This window comes from Micromys minutus (genome assembly GCF_963924665.1).
Source record: "Micromys minutus genome assembly, chromosome: 1".
NCBI classification, from domain to species: domain Eukaryota; kingdom Metazoa; phylum Chordata; class Mammalia; order Rodentia; family Muridae; genus Micromys; species Micromys minutus.
Window position 1 is genome coordinate 252,905,358 of NC_137969.1, and position 24,777 is coordinate 252,930,134.

A 24,777-nucleotide genomic window follows, 5' to 3' on the forward strand; every position below is an offset into this window, starting at 1 on the left:
ACAACTGAAGCCCTGTGCCTCCAATCCTGAGCCCCGACTCACTAACAGATTTGTGAAGGCACTCCCAGGCTTAGGACAACGTGCTCTCACTAAAGTGGAACCTAGAAGCAGAAACCATATGCTTGGCATCAACTAATTACAAATAAAATGTGGGTGCTAAGTTTCAGGGATCTGAGAAAATCGGAACTACAGGGCATGCAAGCCCATGCAGAAGCTGGTCCTTCTATGGCCAAGGCGTCTCTGGCACTCAAGGGGCTGGTTTGGCCAAGATCCTAGCCACATAAACGCTCTCTAGAATTTCACGCACCTACAAACATCCATTCAGAATCACAGTCCTTCCTATCTAAAGACATAAAAGGCAGGACTCAATCATTTTTAAACTGTTTCTTCTTTGCATCCCAATTGTTAGGCAAGGAGCAAGTCTACTCCATGGCTGGTGGTGTCAAGGAGACCACACTGCAAACTGAGGTACCTGAGGTCTAAGGTCACAGTAACACTGTATCTCTGTCCACTACCACTTATCTTCAATCCCAGGGCTCCTCTTGTATTTCCTGAGACACTAAAGAGCTTCCATTTTAAAAGCCTCGGGAAATCAGCTTCTGGTTTTTTGTTACTTTTTAACATTCCATAGATGGTAGTTAGGGCACCTGCTCTGTTGCAGGAACAGCAGCTCCTGTGATGAAGAGTCCCATTGAGCACTGGTCAGTGGGGCCATGCCCTTTCCTAACGAGAAAGCTGAACCTGAGATTATTTCACCATCGTCCAAACACATCTGGTTGTTACTATCCTAGACCTGCTCAGGAAGCTCTTTGGCTGACACAGATGCAATCCCAAAACTGAACTCTGGACTAGGTGACTCCAAGAGAAACAAAGGATGTGTCTATCAAAAATGTTCACAGCAACTTTATTTGTAATCATCAAAGTCTAAAAATACCCCAAATATTCACTGTCAGGTGAAAGAGCAGCCTGTTCTATTTATGTAATAAATGCTATTACTATACTTAAAAGGGCGCGTGCACGTGTGTGCGCATACAGAATTACTGCTGGACACTGGTTTGAGTATCTCAGGGCAACCGTGGAAGCTGAAGAAACCAGACACAGGTTGGGCATGGTAGCTCATGCATCTAGCAATGCAGGAGTGGCTGAGACAGGAAATCACCACAGAGTCAATGCCAAGTTCGGCTACTGTCTCAGAAACGAAGGAAGGGAGAAAGGAAGGAAGGAAGGGAGGGAGGGAGGGAGGGAGGGAGGGAGGGAGGGAGGGAAGGAGGGAGGGAGGGAGGAAGGGAGAAAGGGAAGGAGGGAGGGAGAGAGGAAGGGAGAAAGGAAGGGAGGGAGGGAGGGAGGGAGGGAGGGAGAAAGGAAGGGAGGGAGGGAGGGAGGGAGGGAGGGAAGGAGGGAGAAAGGAAGGGAGGGAGGGAGGGAGGGAGGGAGGGAAGGAGGGAAGAAGGGAGAAAGGGAGGGAAGAAGGGAGAAAGGGAGGGAGGGAGGGAGGGAAGGAGGAAGGGAGGGAGGGAGGGAGGGAGGCGATCAAAGATCAAGCAAAGGTGCTCACTAGCAAGATAGCTCAGTGGGTAAATAGAGCAGGTGCCATCAAGCCTGAAGACCTGAGTTTAAAGGCTGGTTTGTCCTCTGTACCTCCACATGTACACATAAATAAATGCTGAATATATGGTTGGGGAGAAAGAGAGAGAGCACACTTCAGCCAGCACTAGAGCTGGGAATGGCTTAGTTGGTAAAGACCTTGCTGCCCAAGCCCTGAACACTTAAGTTTGGATTCCCAGAACTCATGTTCAAAAAACAAATCACTATCACCAACCAAAACTGGCATGGTGGTACACACCCCTAATTCCAGAGCTTGGAAACAGAGGCAGGAGGATGCCTGACACTTGTAGACAGCCAATCTGGCTGGTCAGTGAACATCAGGGTCAGCAACAGCCTAAACACCTAAAGACAAGGTGGTGTGAGAGACAAAGGCAGTCAACACTGAACCTGGACCTACATATGCATGAACATTCAACATGGCACCAGGCACAGACCGCCGTATGACTCCATATGAAACTCCAAAGCAGATACTGCCCCACCATGAGGTCAGTGAGGGAGGTGCCGGCCTCCTCCAAGAGTTAAAATGAAGACACATACAGAACAAACACTGGTACCAATCTTCATGTTACGCGACAATTTTAGATATAAAACCAAGAACATAAGCAAAAACAGACAAATTGGACTTTGTCAAAACTAGCAACATGCCAGGCATGGTAGCGCACGCCCTGACCAGCAGGAGACAGAAGCAGGCAGAGGCTCAAGGCCAGCCTGGTCTACATATCAAGTTCCAGGCCAGCCAGGACTACTCAGGGAAACCCCCCATTTCAAAAAGCTAAAAAACGAAACCCAAACAAACAAAAAAAATTAACACCTTTATGTCTGAACTATAATCATAAAAATGAATTTAAACTGTTCAGCTGGGAGCCAACAATGGTATGTTAGTTTCCCCAGTGCTGGAAAATGAGTCTCTAACGTGACACACATCTATAATGCCAGCATTAGAGAAGCTGGAGCAAGAGATCACAAGTCTGAGGACTGCCATGGCTACACAGACTCTGATTCAAAAAAACAAAAGGAGGAGGTGGGGCCTACTTGCAGTCCCATATACTTTTGAAGCTGAGGCTACAAGTCTGGTGAGCCCGGGCTGTGTAACTAACATACCAAGACCACACACCATACCTCACGGTTGAGGGGTGAGGGACTGGTGCTGGGAGGGGGAAAGGGGACAAACATCAAACTGGAAAGGGAAGGAAGGAAATAACAAGGATGTGTCAAAAAAAAAAAAAAAAAACAAAACCCACACTTATCATATATCTGATAAAGGATTTGTATCTATCCAGAATGTGGGAAAAGACTTTCAGGGCTGACTAAAAACTAAAAGACAAGATACTGTATCCCTGTAAAACTCTGTGAAGGGTCAGAAGAAGTTCTTCAAAGCAATACAAAAGTAGTCAGCATGTAGATGAAAAAAAATCACTATCCATAAAGAAGGACACTCTGGAACATCTTCATGCACACCACTCCCCGCTCTTGATGGAAGTGGCTCCCGCCCAGCCCTACCATCCGCACTCATTTGCAAGCGTCTGGAAGATCCAGCAACTGGAAGAGCTATAAACAAGGAAACACACCTGAGGCAGCTGGACAGAGCACTGCTCACAGAGATGGGCAAGTACCAACATGTGTTCCTAAGTTCAATTGAAACCACAAAGCTCAAAACCATATTTAAAAGCCAAGTCCTGCTGGGCGTGGCGGCTGAGGCAGGAAGATGAAAAGTCCATGCCAGCCTGGGCCACATGAGATCCTTTCTTGAAACAAACGGAGCCCTCACTACCTTCAGTGCTGAAGGGTCCCCGGCAATGTGTAAAGCATGTCATGAGCCCATTTGCTACACTGACTCGCCATACAAGGGGCCTCCAATGCTCTGGGGATGAAGGGTATTAGGAGGGCACCACACATTTTTATTCTCTCTGCTCCCTTGGAGCAGGATGGAGAGCCTGCCAGTGGCACCTGGCAAAGGGAACAGTCATAGCCTCTTAGTCTACAACCTCCCCTATGGAAGGAGGGACCAGATTGAAGACAGGAAGGAGCAAGGCTGGCCACACATCTCCACGGCCAGTGTCTACGTGGTTTCAGGAGACAGGAGTTTCCTAGGAAGCTGCCCTGTAGCTCTTGGGTGAACCCCTGGCTAGCATGAGGAAGCAAAGGGGCTGGAGAGTGGAGCATACCCCTTCACTTCAAATTTCCCATCATGTGGAGGGAGAGCCCCAAATAAACCAGAGGAGGTATCTGGGAAGATCAAATCAGACCGCATGATGTACAGGGAAGACAGTGAGGGGAAGAAGCTGCCAAAAACAGGTTCTGGGGATGCAACACACACTGCTGAAGAGCCCTCATGCGCACACTCCCCAGGCCGGGACACGGACTCCAGGACCACCAGTCCTGCAGTAAGTGAGGCAGCATCTCCAATGGAAGCCCGTCAAGACAACAAATTCCAAGCCTAGCTGAGTGGCTATGAATTCATTTGTTTATTGCTAGCGTTCCTTCTGGGCCATAAAAGTTTTACGAGCTGGTAAAACTTCTGTGCAAATCCTGCAGAGCTAACTGGACGGAGGGTTTCAGTATTCAGCATAAACTATACTTCCCAAACTTGGTCAATACCAGCCCCACCACACTCTGGACCTGATTTCAAGATCTGTGCAGGCTCTCCTACTGTTCAACATGAAGACTTACTTTCAAACAGAGTGCTGCAGAATTCCTCAGGAAATAAGAACATTTCTATACCAACTTTTATTTTAAAAAACACTTAAAGTCCATTTTATTGAGAATGTTTCTAAGACTGTAAATACAACCCTCTAAGTAAAGTTTCATGCCATTAAAAAGAACTACTGCAGTAGGAAAAAAATAACCGTCAAGAAATGAGGAATGCAGGGCTGGAGAGGCAGCTCCGCTGCTAAAGGCCAGGCTCACAACGAGAGTATAAGGAAAGGAGGTAGAAACGAACCAGACCCTAATCCACAGCACGTGAGTTTTAACTATCAGAGAAGAAACCACTGGTTTCCAGCAAGAAGAGCACCAAGGGACCTAGACTAGAAGTTTTCTACACAATCCATCACAAAACAGACAGTCAAGGGCTGTCAATCTTGGAATTCCAGTGTCCACAAAGAGCCGAGTCTAGAGAAAACCGGACATCAGAGAAGAAAACTCTGAAATTCTAATCATTACCCTTAGAAAGATCGTTTATATAGAGTTCTACCACCCACCTGAACGACCACATGGCCACCAAGCAGCATCTCCTCAAAGTATTTCTACCCTAGTTCCATGCTCATTCTAAATCAACTGAGAACAGAAGACATCTTCTCAAGGAGGGAAAAACTGTTAGCTATATGTACACAATTATGTGCAATGTGTACATATATACCATTTATGTAGACAATGTATCATATACTGTTTATATAGACAATGCATCATATACTGAGACAATGTATCATATACCACTTATATAGACAATGTATCATATACCATTTATGTAGACAATGCATCATATACCGTTTATGTAGACAATGCATCATATACTGTTTATGTAGACAATGTATCATATACTGTTTATGTAGACAATGTATCATATACTGTTTATGTAGACAATGCATCATATACTGCTTATGTAGACACAGAGACTGACTCTTGGTCATGTGCAATGCATCATATACTTTTTTTTAAGATTTATTTATTTATTATATATAAGTATACTGTAGCTGTCTTCAGACTCACCAAAAGAAGGCTTAGATCCCATTACAGATAGTTGTGAGCCTGCAAGTGGTTGCTGGGAATTGAACTCAGAACCTGTGGAAGAGCAGTCAGTACTCTCTCTTAACCACTGAGCCATCTCTCCAGCCCCATCATATACTGTTTATGGAGACACACACAGATAATGACTCTAGAAAAATATTTAAAACAGAATCCAATTAAGAGTGGTGCACACACAAGAGCAGCAGTGGCTGAAAGTGACTCAACAGCAGGGAAGAAAGCCAGATCACTCGCTCACACATATGCACACATGCGCTCACTTGCACATACACACACATGCACAAACATTCACCTGCCCAAAGAAGTCTATCCGCCGGTCCCCTCACTGCACGTAGCCATGACTTGGGCTTTAAGTGGCTAATGCTTTAGTCACAACAGCTGTCAGACAAGTTATTCACTAGTTTATAAGTTATTCAAGACTGACTTATAGCTAAGGACACAGCCTGAGGTAGAGTACTTCCCCAACATCCCCATTCCTGAACCAGAGAGGAGAAAGAGAGAAAGAGAGACTTCACTGTAGCAATACACATAAAGGCCAGAAACTGATTAAGACCTCCAACTCAAATTAAAATAGAAGATATAAAGATTAAATAGTCTTTAAATAATTCTCCTTAATAAACCAGAAATTATTGAGAAAACAGATGATGTTTCTAAGAGAAAATTATTAATCAAAATCAGCATTAAAAAAGAGAAAGAAAGCAGAATTTGGGGGCACATGCCTTTGATCCCAGCACTCCAGTGGCAGAGGCAGATGTCTCTGAGTTCAAGAACAGTCCAAACTATATAGTGAGATTCTGTCCTGTCCCAAAAAGAAGAAGAAACAAAATAAAACAACAACAACAACAACAACAACAAAACCCAACACAGAAAATCAAGAATGGCTCATTAATGAAAGAACTGTGGCATGTGTACAACAGATACAGACAGATAGACACACACACACACACACACACACACACTCACACTCATACACTCAAACAAGCACTAGAAAGATAGCTCAGTGGTCAGGAACACTTGCTGCTCTCCCAGGGGACTTGAGCTTAAGCAAATATACACACAATTAAATTTTTTTAAAAAATACCAATTCTTCCAACTCATCAAAGAAGGAAGGAAGGAAGGAAGGAAGGAAGGAAGGAAGGAAGGAAGGAAGGAAGGAAGGAAGGAAGGAAGGAGGCAAGAAGGAATACCTCTTAACTTATTGCTTGGGACCAAAATTATCCCATACAAAGCCAAGCATGCAATGTGGAAAAGAGACCCATAATTACCTCTTATGAATGCAAATGCAAAAATCTTCTATAAGACAGCAACAACAAACTAGCACAAAAAATGAGGACACATGCTCTACAAACTAGGATCAGAAGAGCTCAACACCCTGATGAGGACCGGATGCTCCTAAGACCAGTGCAAACACAAACAGAACTACCTCACGGTGTTCTGGGTCTCCAGAACAATTACTCCACATGGAGAAATAAACTGTACCCACACTGCAAAGAAGCAAATTTCCTTTTCAGCATGTGAAGGGTTGGCGGTATTGTTTCACTGTGCTTAGCTTCTGAACAAAGGTCTCCCTAGGTAGAACAGGCTGGCCCAGAGTTTGCAAAACTGCTGCCTCAGCTTTACAGATTAAAAAGTCTAAGCATTAGAGGCTTGGTGGTTAAAAGCAAAAACTACTCTTCCAAAGGACCTTCAATTCCCTGCACCCAAACAACAGCACACAACTGTCTGCAACTCCAGACCCAAGGGGATCTGATGCCCTCTTCTTGCCTCTATAGGCACTGCATGTATATGGTACATACAACATGCAAGCAAAACACTCGTATACATAAAAATAAACTTTTTCTTTAATCTTTTAATTGTTTGAGGTGGGTCTCTTTATACAGCATTGGCTGTCCTGGAGCTCGCTCTATAGGCCAAGCTGGCCTCTGCCTCCCAGAGATTCTCTCTGCCTCTGCCTCCCAGAGATTCTCTCTGCCTCTGCCTCCCAGGTGCTGGGACTTAAGATATGTGACAGCCAGCCAACAGTGGTGGTGCGTGCCTTTAATCCCAGCACTTGAGAGGCAGAGGCAGGTGGATTTCTGTGAGTTCAAGGCTAGCCTGGTCTACACAGTGAGTTTCCCACCACTTAGGGGCTATATATAAAGATCCTATCTCCAAACAACAAAATAGGGATGGTGCAGGAGAATTGTGGAATACATACAGCTGGAACTACATAAGGAGACCATGTCTAAAAACAAACTAAGCAACAAAGGAAAGGAAGGAAGAAAAGGAGAAAGCGGAACGCGGGAGCAGGCAGAGGAGACGCAAAGGAGAACTGATGTAAAACGCTGTGACCTTGGATTTGGCAACGACTCCTTAGCTGTGAAACCAAAAGCAACTGGGAGAAGAAAAGAAAAGAAAGAAAGTGGAAGGAAGGAAGGAGGGAGGGAGGGAGGGAGGGAGAGAGAGAGAGAGAGAGAGAGAGAGAGAAGCTGAACTTCATCAAAATTACTAGTGTTCTTCAATCAAAGGACACCGTGAAGAACGGAGGCCAAAGCCCCAGAGACTGGGAACAAACCATGTGTTTGATATGGGACTTGTATTCTATAAATAACTCAAAACTCAACAATGAAAACAAAAACTGATTCAATTTTAAATAGGCAAAGAATTAAAGAAACAGTGAACGGAGGGAAAGGTGTCAAACACGAGCCACTAACGAGCAGCAGAACACATTAGCAGCGAGGGATCTGCCCACAGGAACAAGCAGAGCAGAGTCAGAGCATGCGGCTGACACGCAGGAGACTTGCCGCAGCCTCTGCCGTGGATGACCCTCTGTAGTTCCTCAAAACACCAAAAACAGAGCTTCCACCTCTGCCATCGCTAACCCTGAGGGAAATGAAAACGCTTGTCCATACAAGGACTGTACACCGACTTTTTACTATTCCGAAAGGTCAATGGAAACCGCACTGTGCACCGACTGGTGATCTGTGGTATGAGGGAGCAGCAGTGCTGAAGAGGAGCAGAGACTCGGCGCAGCTGGGCGGAGCCCTGCAAACAAGCCAGGCAAGCAGTCTGTTAGCTCACCCCACACTGGAGTGGAAGAGGTGGGGGGGTGGTCACCACAAGGGCATATCAGCCAGAGACACAGAGTAAGTCCCTTGTGAATAACCACAGTGTAGGCAAAGAGGTAAGGAAGTGGCTTAGTGTCTGCTGGGCGCCATCACCTATGCGGTGTTAATGCTCTGTGAGGTGGTCAAAACGTTCTGCCAGTAGATGTACAACTAAAACCATCAAGCTGTACACCTGGAGCTGTATGGGTTTTCTGATGTGTGTGGGGGGGGGTCAATCAGGGGTCACACCTCACTCCATCCCTCTCCACTCTATTTTTCTGAGGCAGGGTCTCTCACAACCTGGAGCTCACCAAGTTGGCTTGGCCAGCCAGGCAGCAAGTGTCCCCACACCAGCCTCCTGGTCCTCCCGCCTCTGTCTCCCAGCTCTGAGAGCATGCACAACCCTACCCAGCTTTTTTACAAAACAAAGACCAAAAACCCTGTAATCCCAGCACTAAGGAAACTGAGGCAGGATCGTTGTAGGGCAAATAAGAAGACATGGGGACCCTATTTTATACACAAACACTCATTAAGGAAGAAACCTTTCCACTAAAACAATTAGTCGTGTAATTCAATTTAAATGTCAATTTATGAAAGACTTCCAGTTTTAATTGAAATCCTCTTAAAATATTTCACATCTAAACTTCATTAACATGAGCCTTGCTTCCTAAAAACAAATGAACTGTTCCTCACGGAGGGAATGTGTCTGGGTTTATCATTTGGTCGTGTAAAGCCATCCTGGCACCTGACTTGGGAATTAGCTTAGATATCTATACTTAGAGTGAGAGGCCTGTGCCCTAACTGGCCAGACTGGAGCACAACATTCCCAGTGGCTTCCCTGCCTGCTGCTCCACAGCACCTCATCATGTCTCCTCAACACTGCCCAGGTTAACTTTTCAAAAAGATGTATGTATTCATGTGCTTCATGAATATGAGTGCTCTGTCTTCAGACACATCAGAAGAGGACACCGGATCCCTTTACAGATGGTTGTGAGCCACCATGTGGTTGCTGGGAATTGAACTCAGGACCCCTGGAAGAGCAGTCAAAAAGGCTAAGCCATCTCTCCAGCCCCAAGGTTAATTTTAACTGCATATCAAAAGGCTGTTTTGTTAATATACTTAAATGACTTAAATAATTTGATTTCAAATACTTTGGGTTAAGAACAACCATGTGTGACTGAGCTACAGAATTACTTCGAAAGGCATGGTGGCACACACCTTTAATCCCAGCACTGGGAAGCAGAGGCAGGTGAATCATTAGAGCCCAGCCTGATCTCTATAACTTCCAACCCTGCAAAGGATAAACAGTGAGACTGTCTTAACAGAACAAATAAAGTGAAATCACTTTAAGGATTGCTACTTATCAAGCAGTTGCAAAATCAGCACCTTTCTCAATAGCAAACAATCTCTATAAAGCAGCATTTGCAGTTGGAAATGTGGTGTGTGTTAAATATATTCAGCTTGCAGATTCACACATTCCTTACACAGAAAGGCAGAGCTCCGTTGTTTCAGCTCACCTCTGTGCCAGAGAGCAACAGCCTTGCAAGCATGGCGGCTGTGGGTAAGGGGCTCCTGACCTCAGTGAAAACTCACAAGGCTGTGAGCAGTGAGAATGTGCTCCTCCTCCTCTGGTTTACGCCCAAGTGACTACTTCCTACACACCAGAAGCTCAGGAGCTGAACAAGCTCAGTTCCATGTCATCTCAAGACAGCTCACATACAACTGCTGCACACTTCACAAATGGCAGCCTTGAGCCCCTTCTGGTGTCACTGGTCACTCCCTCTCAGAGAGAACACAACCTGCTGTACCCTCTCCTCCATTGCCCTGAGCCCATCTCTGTCTCCAGCGCAGGCTGGACTCCCTCACCTCTGCTTCCTCCTTTACTCAACCTGGGTGCCTTTCCAGAAAACCAATTCACATAGAAACTGAAACAGCAAAGGCCCAGATCAAAGAAAAGAGTAAGCAAAGCCTCGGTAGCCACATGTGCAGGGCCACAGAACACAGAACGCCCTTTACCTACAACCTGAAGTCTCCACCCAGTCAGAGCTGCAGAGACAAGCTGAACCGCAGGACGGGAGTTGTGTTCTGTTCAGTAACGCCATGCTCAATAGTGCAGAATTAGTATAGTTTTGCATAAAGCCCGTGTTCAATCCTGAGCTCTGACAATATTCACTGTGGAATGAAAGATGAGAAATACCAGCAGCCTGGTAATGCTGCTCTGCAGGGGGAAAGCAACCGGACACTTGGCCTCTAGCACAGCTGGGCTGCAAACCTGAACCCTGAGTGTGCACGGGTGGAGGTGCACCAGGGTAGAGCTGAGTAGCGCAGGACACAGGCCTGGCATGAGCCTGTGTCCTCAGCCTGCTGTACCTCACCTCCACCTCACACCTTCCCAGGCTACTGTGGCCACGCCCACTCTTTCTGCTTGGGGAACTCTCAAGACCAAGAGAAAAACTACCAAATGACCAGTTCTGGCACTGCCAATCACACTTATGGAACCACATCTTCCCTCCTTCCTCCCTTAAGATTTCTATTGGACTAGGCATGGTGGTCACTCGGGAGGCAGAGGCAAGAGGGTCTTTGTAAGTGTGAGGCCAGCTTGGTCTACAAAGTGAGTTCAAGGACAACCAGGGTCACTATATAGAGAAACCCTGTCTTGGAAAGAAAAAAGAAAAAAATTTTATTTATATGTGTCTGTATGAGTATATGCCACAGGTTCCAAACAGGCCAGAAAAGAATGGGAGCTCCCTTGGAGCTGAAGTCACCTGCGCCTGCAGGCCACCCTTCACCCTGGAGTCCCCTGGGAATATAGGACTCGCTTTCTACGCTGAGCATCTCTATGCTCCACCCCGCCCCCACCACATGAGATAAATGCTTGGAGTTTGTCCAGTCAGACAACAGATAGTCAGAAAGACAGTCGGCAGCACCAGATGTGAAAAAAGGGTCTCTCCGAAGACCTCCGAAGAGACAACTCCTGGGACTTGAGAGAGTGAGCTCAGAGCCCGGAGGGACAACAGTCCACGGGCAGCACAGTAAGACCCGTCTTAGGAAGGGAGGAAGGAAAAGGGAGGTGGAGGGGGCTCAGTCTGTAAGGCACACGCTGTGCAAACTTGAGGACCTGCTCCGATGACCCCAGCATCCAAGCTGCGCTGGCACAAACATCCCCAGAGCTCACTGGCCGGCGAGTCTGATAGTCTGTGAGCTTCAGGTTCGGTAAAGAGATGGCGTCAAAGAATAAGGCAGAGAACAATGAAGATCCAATGTCTGCTTGTGTCCTCTACATAAGAGCATGCTCACATGTGCACACCTGCCCCATGCTCACACATGTACCACACACAGAGAAAGAAACAAGAACGGAAGAAAAAAGTGTCTGAGTGTGCATAGGTCCATTCAAACATAAAAACACATTTAAAAACTATCACCGTCGTAAAACAAAGTCAAGATGCCATCAGAGAAACACTAAAGAACATGAACACCCAGACAGGGAGCCAGCACCACGGAAACAGGACGAATAAGGACTAGAGATGCAACTGAACGTCTTCACCCAGAAGCACAGGACACAGGGCCATGGGGCCACACAAAGGGAAGCAGGGATGCTTCAAGCAGCTCAGGGAGTCCTTTCCAACCTCTCAGCCCACGTCCAGGCCCACTCTCATCCCAGCCGGGAGGGGAAGACAGTTTAGGCAGATCAAGTTTCCAGCATTTACCTCCGATGAACTCCCGTCCTCAGAAAGCTACCAAAAACAAAAAACAAAACAAAACAAAAAACCCAACACTCTCTTAAAGGGAAAAGACACACACAACCCAGAGGGAATGAACGAAGGAAGAAACAAAAGCAATCCCCACCAAAGCCGAGTACGCTCACGGCTGTGTAAGAATGCTCAAGGCTGAGGCCAGCCTGGGCCGCTGTATCAAGTTCCAGGACAATCTCAAATCTTCCCCCACCTCCTTAGAGAGAGAAAAAGTAGAAACCTAAAAAAAAAAAAAAAAAAAACCTAAAATGAAGCAGAAAACATGGACGACGCTAGAAGAAGCAGGAATGGCAGATTCCATGAGGCATGTGGCTATATTGGTGTTCTATGTAAAAACCTCGTATGAAGCCAGACACACCAACACTCCGGAGGCAGAAGCAGGAGCTCTGTGGGTTCAAGGCCAGCCTGGACTCCATAACCAGCTCAGAGACAGTCAGGACCACACAGTGGGATCTTGTTTCAAGTAAATAAAAAAAACCTACTATGAAATTTAGGTCTGTTCACTGAGACTCAAGCTAAGGAACAAATAATTTACTCCAACCATATAAAAAGATTCCCTTAGAAAAGATGCTCAATGGAATTCTTTATGGGCTAGCTGTGATAATCTTCACCTATTTAAAAGAATAGCAACATTGAATATCAGCTTAAGCCAAATTATGTAGCATTATTTGGAAAAAGAGACAGACAAAGGCTGTCTCCCGGGCTGTCGGGCTGTCGAGGAGGATGCTAAGGCCACCCAACAGGCAGGTGGTACCAAAGGGAAGAGTCAGGAACCACTAAGCAGCAGCCCTTACACTACTGCCTGAGACACGGAAGTGCTGGTCACTTTCCCATAAGAGGGCTGCAGCTGAGGCTCAGATCCCCAGTTTTAATGTGTATGGGTGCTTCATCTGCACGTGTATCTGTATGCTACATGCGTGATGGTACCCTTGGAGGCCAGAAGAGGGTGTCAGGTCCGTTGGAGAGCTGGAATTACAGGTGGTTACTACAGGTCATCATGTGGATGCTGGGAACAAAACCCAGGTCTTCTGGAAAACCAGCCAGTACTCTAACCGCTAAGCCATCTTATCTCTTCAGCCCCCTGGTCACTTTTAAGAACTAGGTGTCCTACTAGCCCTGGACCATGACACCCCGATTTTAGGTGACAGTGAATGCAGCCTTAGCTCTGTATTGTGCTGGTCTCTCCACGCTGGCAGTGTGGTGTGATCCTAACTTACACGTAGATAAAAGCCACAGTCTGAGGAGGCAGCAAAGACCTGCTGTTTTTGTTTAAATTCCAGGGTGCTACTTGGCTTTACGTAAATGTGCCACAGTAATAAAGGTAAATTTAAATGTACAGAAAATCATTCCAAGTTGCTTAATGGAAATGCTGTTAAATTTAACTACTAAAACTAGGATTACTCTGACCCTTTTAGGTCCACTTTAAGCTCTAGCGCTGGACTGAGGGTTTAGAAAGGCACCACTATGAAGTGTGGTGGGAGTTTCAAGTAGAGAAGCAATGGATGAAAAACAGTGAGCCTGGTGGGAGGCAGCGGCACATGGATCGTGAGTTCAAGGCCAGCCTGATCTACAAATCAAATTCGAGGACAGCCAGGGCTGTTACACAGACAAACCCTGTCTCAAAAAACAAAACAGCCAGGCAGGCAGGCAGGCAGGCAGGCAGGCAGACTAAAACTGATCCTGCAGAGACTTTGAAAATGGGAAAAGCACCCACCGCGGATCAAGAGCTTTAGTTAGACCAATGTTAAAGGAGACCCAAAGAAAATGTCAAAAAAATCAACCAGCAACAGGTAGCCAGGAGGACCAAAGATGACTGTGGTCCTCAGGGAAAAGACACATGTGGCTAGACACTGCCTCAAAATTAAGAGGAAATGTTTAGAACCAGTTTACTGAGGGAGGATCATGGACTAGGGTGGACCCCACAATGTCTCAAATTCCCATCCCAGAGATCATAGGAATCATGGTTTCAATGAAGTTAGAAACCACCTGAGTGGGAGAAGCTTCACAAGTTCTCCAAAGAGGTTCCAATCAATTAAAATTTTCTGGATTTTCAACACATTCCTAAGAACAGAAAAAAAAAAAAAAAAAAAAAAAAAAAAAAACCCAAATTTCCATATCATCTTTTTTTGGACAATGTTTATCTGAAAACAGCTGCTGGCTACCCACCAATCAATGACACAGACCAAAAGCTAACGGTCACCACACTTACTTAAAACCAAACTCAGAGAATACCCTCTACTTTGTAGGTGTCTATTCTGTTTGCACACACAAGTTTTTCTGGTAGATTTAAATTTAAAAAATTGTGGGAAAAAGATTTCTTTGTGGGGGCTGAGACTACAGCCTATTCCAAAACAAGAAAGAGAACCATCTCAAATACATCACAAGGTCAAAACACTTAGGACTTTCTACAGAAGAAGACTGAGGTCCTCAGTTTCCCCGTCAGTACAGACAGCATGCAAGCTCATGCATGCCTTGAGGAAATCTTAAGATCCCGCTGTTACACACAATCCTAGGAATCTGAGAAAACCTCAGTAACAGTTGGCGTGATGACAGGTGCCTGTAATCCCAAAACATGGGAGACAGAGGCCAGAGATTAAAAGTTCAAGGTCACCTCTGGCTATAAAGAATTCAAGGGCAGCTTTGATTACATAAAATTCTGCCTCCAACCAAATAAAAATTCAAAGTCAGTCAGGGCTAGTGAGATAGATGGCTTTGAGGGTTTAAAGGCACTTGCCACCAAGCCTGATAATCCTGTATTTACTCCCCAGGGCCCAGAGAGGTTCCTTTACACCTGCTCTCCACACACACACACACACACACACACACACACACACACACACACACACACCACACACCACACACACTGAGGCACACTCACCTTCAGTACATACACAAAATAACACTTTTGAAAATAAGTAAATTACAAACATCAAAGTATTAAAGGACCCAAGATATATCTTGTCGCAGGGTTCAGATAAGACTACATGGTTATGTTGTTTTAACTTTAAAAAAAAATTTCTTTATTTATTTAATGTATATGAGTACACTGTAGCTGTCTTCAGACACACCAGAAGACGGCATCAGATCCCATTACAAATGGCTGCAAGCCATCATGTGGTTGCTGGGAATTGAACTTGGGACCTCCAGAAGTCAGTGCTCTTAACCACTAAGCCATCTCTGCAGCCCATTTTAACTTTGACCCAGGGTCTCATGTAGCTCTGGCTGACCTTGAACTCGCTAAGTAGCCAAAGATGACCTTGAGTTCTGATCTTCCTGCCACCACCTCCTCAACACTGGATCACAGGCAGGAACCACCAGGCTGATTTTACAGACAGTATTAGAAACTGAACCCACAATCTGTACATGCTAGGCAAATACTCCATCAAGTAAGCTAAATCCCTATCCAGATTTTAATTTCTTAAAAATAAATAAGAAACCGTAAAGCCTATATTTGGTCTCACCTATATTTGGTCTCATCTAACAAGAACCTATTAATGTTATCAGTCTCAAAATCTACTTTCTGGGCCAGTGCAATGTTTTCAGGAGGTAATGGAACTGCTCACTAAAAACCTAATAACCTGAATTCCATACCCAGAACTCACTCAGTGGGAGGACAGAGCTCACACCGAGAAGCTGTCCACTGACCTCCATACATGGTGGCCCACATACATATTAGAAAATATATACATATATAATTTTTAAAAATTAAAAATACTTTCTCCTCTCTAACAAAAATGACACTGGATCTTCTTAGCCCATGTTAATGTTTGGAATTAGGTCTTGCCCACTCACAGGTTGATCATATACCCCTGATGTCTAGACCAGCAACCAGAACACCTGATTCTCCAAAAAGAGGCTGAGCAGGGGTGAGAGGGGCAGGGGGGAAGGGGGGGAGGAGAGGACTGCCTGCCAGCCCTGCCATAGGCTCAGTTCCCTAAGTTACCCTTGAGTACTGTGCAGAGAGCAATTCACCACACAATATAAACTTCCGAGTAGGTGGCCCTGACTGAGAACTCCCCAACTGCAATTCTGTGTTTGAAGACGTAAGGCACACACTGCTGTTGGCTCGCTTTTCAGTCCTCGGAGTGGTTCGAGGACACAGAGCAGGACCAGACCGGCCTGTTAATGTTTAATTGTTTCCACTGTCTATCTCATGCCTCACTCTCAGAGTCATTCGAACGCTACGGAGCTATTTATAAAATAGAAATTATGTTAGCCTTTGCTTTTATCACACAACCTCCAGCATTTCCTTCCAGTTGAGAGCTCATTAAAAGACCTTTTCCTACATCTCTAATTTTAAAAAGTATTTTCATGTTCTACAGACATCATATGCAGAGAAATCATAAGTCACCAGGCATTGAGATACTTAGCAGCATCCGGTCTTAGAACGTACGAAAGCACTGGTGGGAAGAAAAAGCATGTAAACACAATGGGTGAAGTGACTTACTGTAAAAGTGTTGGCCACCAAGCCTGGCTACCATGCCCAGGATGCTACTGGTGGAGAGTTGACTCCCACCAGACACCACAGGGCACTATAGCGCATGTGCCTGTGCACGCAGATTTCTTCTTTTTTTTAAGCAACTTGGGAAAGGTTAGGAGCACTGGCTGCTCTTCTTGAGGATCCAGGTTCAATTCCCATTACCCATGGCACAACTCAAAACCCAGTCCCAGGGCTTTTGACTCCCTCTTCTGGACCCTGCGGGTACTACACTGCATGGAGTGCATATACCTATATACATGGAAGACATTTATACATTAAAAAAGAAAAAGAAAAAAGAAAAACTGTATTAAAGAAATAAAAGAACCTGCTTGCTAGGTGTGGTGTCACATACCACAAATCCCAGCACTCAAGAGGCAGAAGCAGGCAGACCTCTGAGTTCAACCTTGTCTACATAGAGAAACCCGTGTCTTGAATAAACAAAAGAAAGAGGAGGAAGTGGGAGGGGGCGAAAACTACAAGGAATTAACCAGAAGGATAAAAGATTCAGCTCTATTCATTAAAGAGTTAAACACCCCAAGAGAAGATGCCCAGGGCTGTGCACTGAGGCCAGCTGGGGTTTCACATAGAGATGCTTTCAAAGATTACGTGAGCTGTGAAAAACTCCTCTATAAAGAGAAAAAGACAAAGAGAAAAAGACGGCACTTTGGGGTGTCTATATTTATTACCATTTGTCAGTGGAAACTTTAAAGTGTTTCATATGCTGTGCTTCAAACAGCTGCTAATTTACATTTGAAGAAATATCTTAAAGAAACACACATACAAAGCAACAGTATTTCCAACTTTTAATCACGGTCCGGAATTTCATGGAGGAAACCAATCACATGACACACATAATCAGAGGCAAGGTGAGGACCGCCCTGTAGTGACGCATCCAACACAAACACAGCGGCCACGGCCATGGGGAACAGGAACCACCTTTACAGCTTAAAAACTCTTCATTACTTTTGTTATCCAAATTTCTCAAAGATTTCCCTTAAGTTTCTACAGGGCAAAGCTGGATGTTCCCCTTCCTAAGTCCCAGTGTCTACCTGCTGGTCACTAGAGACTTGCCAAGATATGTGTTGTGGACACACTGGCTCTCAGGGCTGCTGATCAGGGGGAATAAACTTAGGTTACTGCTCTAGAATGGTCTTATTAGGAAGATCACTCTGTCTTGTCACCAAACACCTACAGTGACTGCAAGTGTCTTTACTGGTAACACCACTTCAAGGTTACAACAGCTCGAGCAGGCAGGGACATATGTCAGAGTATGTTGGTCTGAACTATGGTACTGTTTCATTAAGATTCTATCTTGTATTTACAGAACATTCTGTTCTCATATTTGGTTTTTGTTGTTCAGGGACACTCTCTCTCAGATACCCCATGCTGGCTTCAAACTCGGTAGCTGAGGCTAACCTTCAATACTTAAGGCTCTTGTCTCTGCCTCCCAATCGCTGGGACTGCAGGTGTGGGCCATCACCGCTGGTTTACTCAGTTACCGTGGGAACTGAGGTGCGGGGATGATTTATTTGTAATCATAATTTCCAAGAGCCAAAACACAAATTTAAAACTACGTCTACACTGCAGCACACAGCTTCTGTTTAGATTCGGAAAGGTCAAATATTACAAAATCCGCCCTCTCCGAATGCCGGGTAGAGCGTCCTTTTGGGAAGAGCACCCAGCCTCCTGGCACATCCAGGCCCGCCCGGTGCTTCCCAGGTCCCAGGCCAGAGGACGCCTGGACCACACCTCTTCAGGGAACTGGACTTCCCCACTGTGCCTCCTCATTCACCAGCTATGCGCCCAGCTGAACCTGACTGTGGAGCTGTGGATCTCAAGATCCAGTGCTAAGAATGGCAAATCCAATACTGAGAACTCTCAGATTGCAGTGTGCACCAAAGACCTCACGTTCAAAGCAACTCTGAAGTCAGTTCATCATCCACCTGGAAATCGGGTCCCTGACAGTCTCCGGGGAGCCAGTGCTCCCATCTAAGGGCTCAGTCCTCTATGTAACCAAGAGCAGAGGCCCCTCACAACAAAGCCCCCATGCCTCTCGCTCTCAAGCATCTGCAGCAAATCTCTCACTGAACAGCAACCAGGCAGAAGCCCTCTAAAATGAATGTATTGCTCGAGTTCTACACACAACTCCAGATTCCAGTCTGTAATGTGAGAGGAAGAGGCCTCCACGTGCAATACATTTGTTTCCCCAAGTAAATATCAACTTATCTGTACCAAAGATTAGAAATGACTGGTTCAAACTGCACAGTCTTAGCCCAATGACGAAAGCAACCAAGGGCGAGATTTACAGATCTAGACCTTCCTCCTGTGAGGAACTGGGAGACTTAAGGAGAAATTACCATTAGGGTTAGATGAATCCTCATACTCTAACCTGTCTTGGGAACTGTCAATGAATGACTTAATCAAGCATTTGTCCTAATAAAGCAGAATAGGTTATCCGACCTATGATGACTGCATTAGATCCCAAAATGAACTGAATACCCAAGATCAGATGTATAAGTTTTTAAGTGACAGTTCTAGCTGCCCCCCCACACACATACCCCGAAATATCACGAGTCTGATTACAACTCGGGAGTCGGGTGGGGTGGGGGGCTCTGGCAGGGTGTATTTGAAATAAAGCCTTTAACATCTAAATTTCGCTTGGAGGTGCTAAAAGAAAGGGCTATTCAGGCCCTGGACATCAAGGGGAGGTGGACAGGCTGTCACCTGGGTGGAGCCCTAGGGGCTGGGCTGTGAGAGGATGCATTAGGAAGGCCCACCGAGCAGGGGCGGAGGGTGGAGAGATGCACAAGGCACAGGGGGCTGCCCTCCCACCGGCAGAGCCTAGGGCTGGGAGGGGTAGCTTCAGTCCCGACTCTGGACCCCAAAGGCTAGTCCGGGGCGGGGGCAGGGCGGATATCCCAGGGAGCGCTGCAGGAAATGATATCCAGACTCGGAGGGTGGGTCTAGGAAGCGGCCAGGGCGATGGCCGGGAGTGGGGGGGAGTGCGAACGAAGGATGTGGCTCCGGAGCGCAGGACCAGGGAGGCCCGGCGCGGGTGCGAGGAGGGAGAGGCGCAGGGGGGCGAGCGGCACCTTACTCACCCCACTCGAGGAACTCCGCCACATACTTGTCGCGGCGCAGCGCCGAGTGGCTGCACTCGGTGTAAAGGCACACCAGCACGTCCAGCAGCGTCTCCACGCTCAGGGCGCTCTCATTGCGCCACGGCCCGTCCAGGAGCAGCTGCTCCAGCTTCTTGAGCCGCACCTTGGCCGACATGGTGTCGCGCGGCCCGCTCCCCACGCGCCGGCCTCTCGCGGCCCGTGCGCCCCGGCGTCAGAGCCGGCACTCCCCGGCCCAGCGGCCGTGCACCCCGGCGTCCAGTAGCCGCTCAGTCCTTGTCCTCGCAGCCCGGCCTAGGCCGACATCTTGGGCTCCGTCCCGGCGGCACCGAGTCTGGGGCACCGGGCCCCGCGGGTCCATGGGCCGGTCTCCTCCCCTAGGCGCCGCCCGCACGCCCGCACGCCGTCCCCGCCCTCAGCGCCTGGCCGCGCCCTCGCGCGCGCCGTCACCGACCCGGACCGCGGCGGAGCCCAGCACCGCGCAAACCCGGCCGGCGCCCGAGCCCCGACCTCAGCCCGACCGGCCGCCCAGCCCGCGACCTGCAAGCCAACCAGGGCGCGGCCAGCGCGGCGCAGCCAACCACCGCGGGGCCGACCGCCGCCGCGCTGACCTCAGCGCGACGCCCCGCCCTCGGCCTGCGGCGATCCGCCGCTCTTTGGGCCTCGCGGTTCGCCGTAGGAACGGTGTGGGGCGGGGTGCCCAGTGCGAAACCGAGATTGCGGGTGGCGCACGCGCACAGGAGCGCGGGCGGGGCGCTTAGCCTCGCTGTGTGTGCCATGGGTTTCACAGTTCGGCTCTGTTCCCGGGCCTCCGAACCGACCCTCGTGGCCTAGCGAGGCAGCTCTCTGGCACGGCCCCGGGAGCATCACTGCTGGGTGTCGGTTGAGCTCGCCCAAGCTGTGGACGGACAGTGCCCCGTGCCCGAGTGCGCACGCGAGATGCGGGCGGGGCACCTGCCGGGAGGCTCCGGGATCCGCCGGACGCGCGCTCCCCGGTGGCCCTGCCTCGATGGTTCAGATTCTACCCCATGACTGATTATTAGGGTGTTGACCTGGTGGGGAGTAGACTGTTGTCTCCTGGCGAGTCACCCCGTTTACCCGGTACGGCGGCTGAGAAGGTTAATGTAAAGCATCCCTTACCACGGCCCACCCCGACCCTTCCACAGCCTCCGCAGAGGAGGAGCCCTTTGTGGACCCCAAGGTTGCTTCAAAAGAATGGGTGCTTGTGGTGCAGTAGAGGAGGGGCAGGTGGGGTTTGGAAGCCGGAAGCTGAGAGGAGCCTGAGGCAAAACGCTGAATGGAGAGCCGAATGGCGACTCCTGCGCAGGAAGCGACTGAAGAGTCCCTGGAATGATGCGTGACTTGATTGGGGTTACGAAGCACACATATAAGCCTGCAGACTGTCCTCAAAATCACGCGCATCGATATGCGTGTGTGTCTAGCTTAGTTTTTAAAACACAGGCAAAATAGCCCGGTACAATAGGTCGGATAGAGCGAACCCTTGGCAGACCTTGATTATTGTGAGGGAATCTATATCATGTCAAGTATATTCACGAGTTACTGCACGTGTATGATGCCCAGTTTTTAAAACTTAAAATGAAAGCCCAAGAGAATCGTCCTACCCAAAACTAAAGTCTAAGCACCGTTAATAGGACAAAGACACAAAGTAGTCTGACCAGACAACTGCATTTTCCCCCCTGGCAGACCCCATGTTTCCTCTTTGTCCTGTAAGTGTGCCCATGAAAGTGTCTTCTCTGGCTGTCCCTGTCACACTTTCAGCCACTCCCCCACTGACATCCCGGAGTCCATGCTTCTAGACTATTAAATTCCTCCTAATTAGGACTTTGCACTTGTCCCCCTTCTCCCCCATCCCCGTACCATTCTGAGCTGCTTCTCCCAACTGGGTGTGTCTGCTCATCCCAGATCTGTCCCACACTGCCTTTTAGGATGGATGCCTTATACCCCTGGGACAGATCAGACCCTGGTTGTACTCTGTACGCTTCCTTTGAACTTGAAACTGAGTCCACTGTAGCCTGAGATCAAAAATAAATAAACAAATTAATCAATAAATCTCTTCTGTAGTGAATTTTCTCTGGTGTAGAAGAGTAAGCTATCTCCTGTGCATTTTAGTCGGTTTGGGAAAGGATTTGAGTTACTACCCATGGAGCACTTGGTCATTTGCCCTGTTCATAATTACTCTTTGGTGGCTGCTGTTGGAACATTGGGGTTAATATTTTAGAAAACGAAGTCTGTGAGCACCAAGCTGGAGGCTGGGACAGCCTTGAGTGCTGGCTCTCGGCGGAGGAAGTCTAGCTATATATCTTTTTGGGCATCCATGAGAGCCCACCTTGAATGTTTAGATCAACACACAAACCCTACTTGAAGCCGCAAAGACTTGGTCCAGAGCTGGGGACAGGTTTACAAGCATTCCCCCTCGATAATCTACATAGGCAATCTGGAGAATTAACTCTCAGATCTGGAGAATTCCACATCTGCATAGATGATGTCTAAACAAATGGGGGGGTGGCTCTGTGCCAGTACAACTTTATTTACAAAAGCCAGTGGTTTACAGGGCTGCATTGTGCTGACTCTTGCTTCACTGCAGAAGCTGTGGCAGTTGAATTTCAGTTGGGTTGAGCTCAGAGCCTCAACCCTTGTCTGAGAATGAAGGATCTGACTGCAGAGAACAAAGTTTCCGTTTCTCTTCAAATCAGTGTGAGAAAGGGACTTGCAGTTATGTGCCTGAAAGTGTTCTTTCAAATCACTAAGAGCAACAGGAGATAATCCCAAAGTGAAAGAATCAAACAAACCATACAGAAAGAAAAAACAAAGGATTAATAGACACAAAAGAATTTGCTTGATCTAACTGGTGTTAAAAACAAAAGAACAAAACACCCAAACCATCTTCCCAGGTAAGATGGAATGGCCTGTGATGGTTCCAACACTCAGTAGTCTAAGTCGACTGGCAGTTCTAGGCCAGTTTGGGCTACAGAGTGAGACCCTGGCTCTAAAGGGTCCGGGGGAGGGGAGATGTGGTTTAGTTGCTAGAGTGTCTAGCATGTGCGAAGTCCTGAGTTTCTGTCCATGGTACAGGCCTATAATCCCATAATCCCAGCGCTCTGGAGACAAAAGCAGTAAGAACAGGAGTTCTAGCTCCTCCTTTGCTATTTCAAGTCCAAAGAAAAAAACATGTGAGACTGTGTTTAAAAAAAAAATCATCAAGGGGTGACAGAGATCAGAGTTTGTTTTCGACCTGAGAAAAATATTGACCAGATACATGAAATAAAGAATTCCGTCGCAGTGCCAACAGGCAGTACGTGGGCCCTGACATACAAGGGGCCAGAGATGAATGGTCTGGCCCAGCCAACCAGAGAAGAGAAATAAGATGGACCCCAGAGAGCACCCCCCAGGAAGACAGTGGGAGGGTGGAGGGGCAGAGAAGACAGCCACAGCGCTCAGAGAAGTGCAGTGCTACAGATGTCCTCTGCAAACCCCCCCCCCCCCGCCGCCGCAAGAGTCCAGCAGCCCACTTACAGCACCAGGGACAGAAAGGAAGATTAGACGAATAGTAAGTACCTGGTGCGCACAGAGACAGAAAGATAATGTTTCCCACAAGCCAGGCTAGAAGACCCCGTAGCTGACAGACACTGGATGGGATTCCCGGGAAAGCTGGTGTCTGCTGTTATTGTCAGCTTTCTTTGTGGATTTCTGCCTTTGTGAAGAAAATGGCTCAGAGTTGGAGAAACTGCATTCTGTGACCACGTGACTCTTGTTTCTAGGCCTGTGCTGAAGCAGAATGTCGTGGCAATGTCACAGGGCAGGGAAACCACCTTTACAGAAACAATCACGGACACCAGGAGGCAGGGACAGGGAGAGGAGAGAGCCAGGTTCTCTCCAAGGGCATGCGCACACAGCACACAGCGCTTCCTTCCATTAACTAAGGCTTCCATTGCCTCCCACCAGGGCCGGCAGCTGGGGAGCTTCGGAGGTGGGATCACCACTGCTAGGCACTTTCTCCCTAGACCTCCACACAAAGCCCTGGACAGACTCTGTGGGACTTCTATTCACAGACAGCAGTAGCCTAGCAAGCGTGAGGCCCTGAGTTCAGTCCAAACGAGGCAAAGAGGAGACACTAGACCGAGCTCTCCTCCATGCCTGCCCAGTCATCAAAACACGACAAAATAATATCAGGCTCTTTCCAAATAATTTAACTTCATCCCAGAACAAAAGCCACAGAATCTTTTATGCCTTGGTCATGGTGTCTGTTCACAGCAGTAAAACCCTAACTAAGATGCCCAGAAAGACACATGTTCCCTCTCATCTGAAGCTCCTCGCTCTAAATCTTTAGATATAGTAGTAAGTGCAGTTCTCACTGCACATCAGGGAAACTTCTCTTTGCAATACACAGACTGAAAATAACAACCAGTCACAGCACAGTGTCCCAGAGCCCAGTTCCAACTACAGACACATCTGTAACACAGCTCCCAAGGCCAAGGCTCAGGTATCAGAGGGTGGATGGTGTAAGAGCCAGGGGAACAGGCAGTTTGCCCTGTGACTGTCTCTCCAAGGACCATCAGAAGCTACATCCACAAAGTCCCACCAGCATGACAGCCTAGACTTAATCTGAGGAAGGGCAACAACAGTGGGTGTGTCAAGGTGGATGGGGTAGGGGAGGACCCCACCAGTCTTCAACTCTACCCAAAGAACCACAGGCAACTAAGAAAAGCTGAGAACAAGAGACATGGTCTTCTCCAGGGAAGTGCACACCGAGTTGTTATCCATTACCAGCGGCCAGCCCTGAAAACACACATAGAAGTAACATTATGCAGACTGAGAAGGTCGTGAGTGTGTGTGTGTGTGTGTGTATGTGTGTGTGTGTATGTGTGTGTGTGTGTGTGTGTGTGTGTATATGTGTGTGTGTGTGTGTGTGTGTGTAAGTAATAAATAAAGGCCATGAATTTGAAGGACAGTAAGGAAGGGAATATGGAAGG

The 24,777-nt window shown here is 47.6% G+C and overlaps 1 protein-coding gene across 4 annotated transcripts in view; it reads right to left on the reverse strand.

The window, feature by feature from the left end:
• Positions 1-20,168, reverse strand: part of CDC42BPB (CDC42 binding protein kinase beta) — a 76,663-nt gene extending 56,495 nt beyond the window's left edge. For all 4 annotated transcript variants that reach the window (XR_013975347.1, XM_080929554.1, XM_080929555.1 and 1 more), the window contains exon 1: positions 19,769-20,168. Coding sequence is in view for 3 of the 4 variants with exons in the window: in XM_080929554.1 (XP_080785680.1) it covers positions 19,769-19,943 (175 nt within the window). In the remaining variant the exon portion in view is untranslated. The remainder of the gene's footprint in view (positions 1-19,768) is intronic.
• Between the last annotated feature and the right edge of the window lie 4,609 nt (positions 20,169-24,777).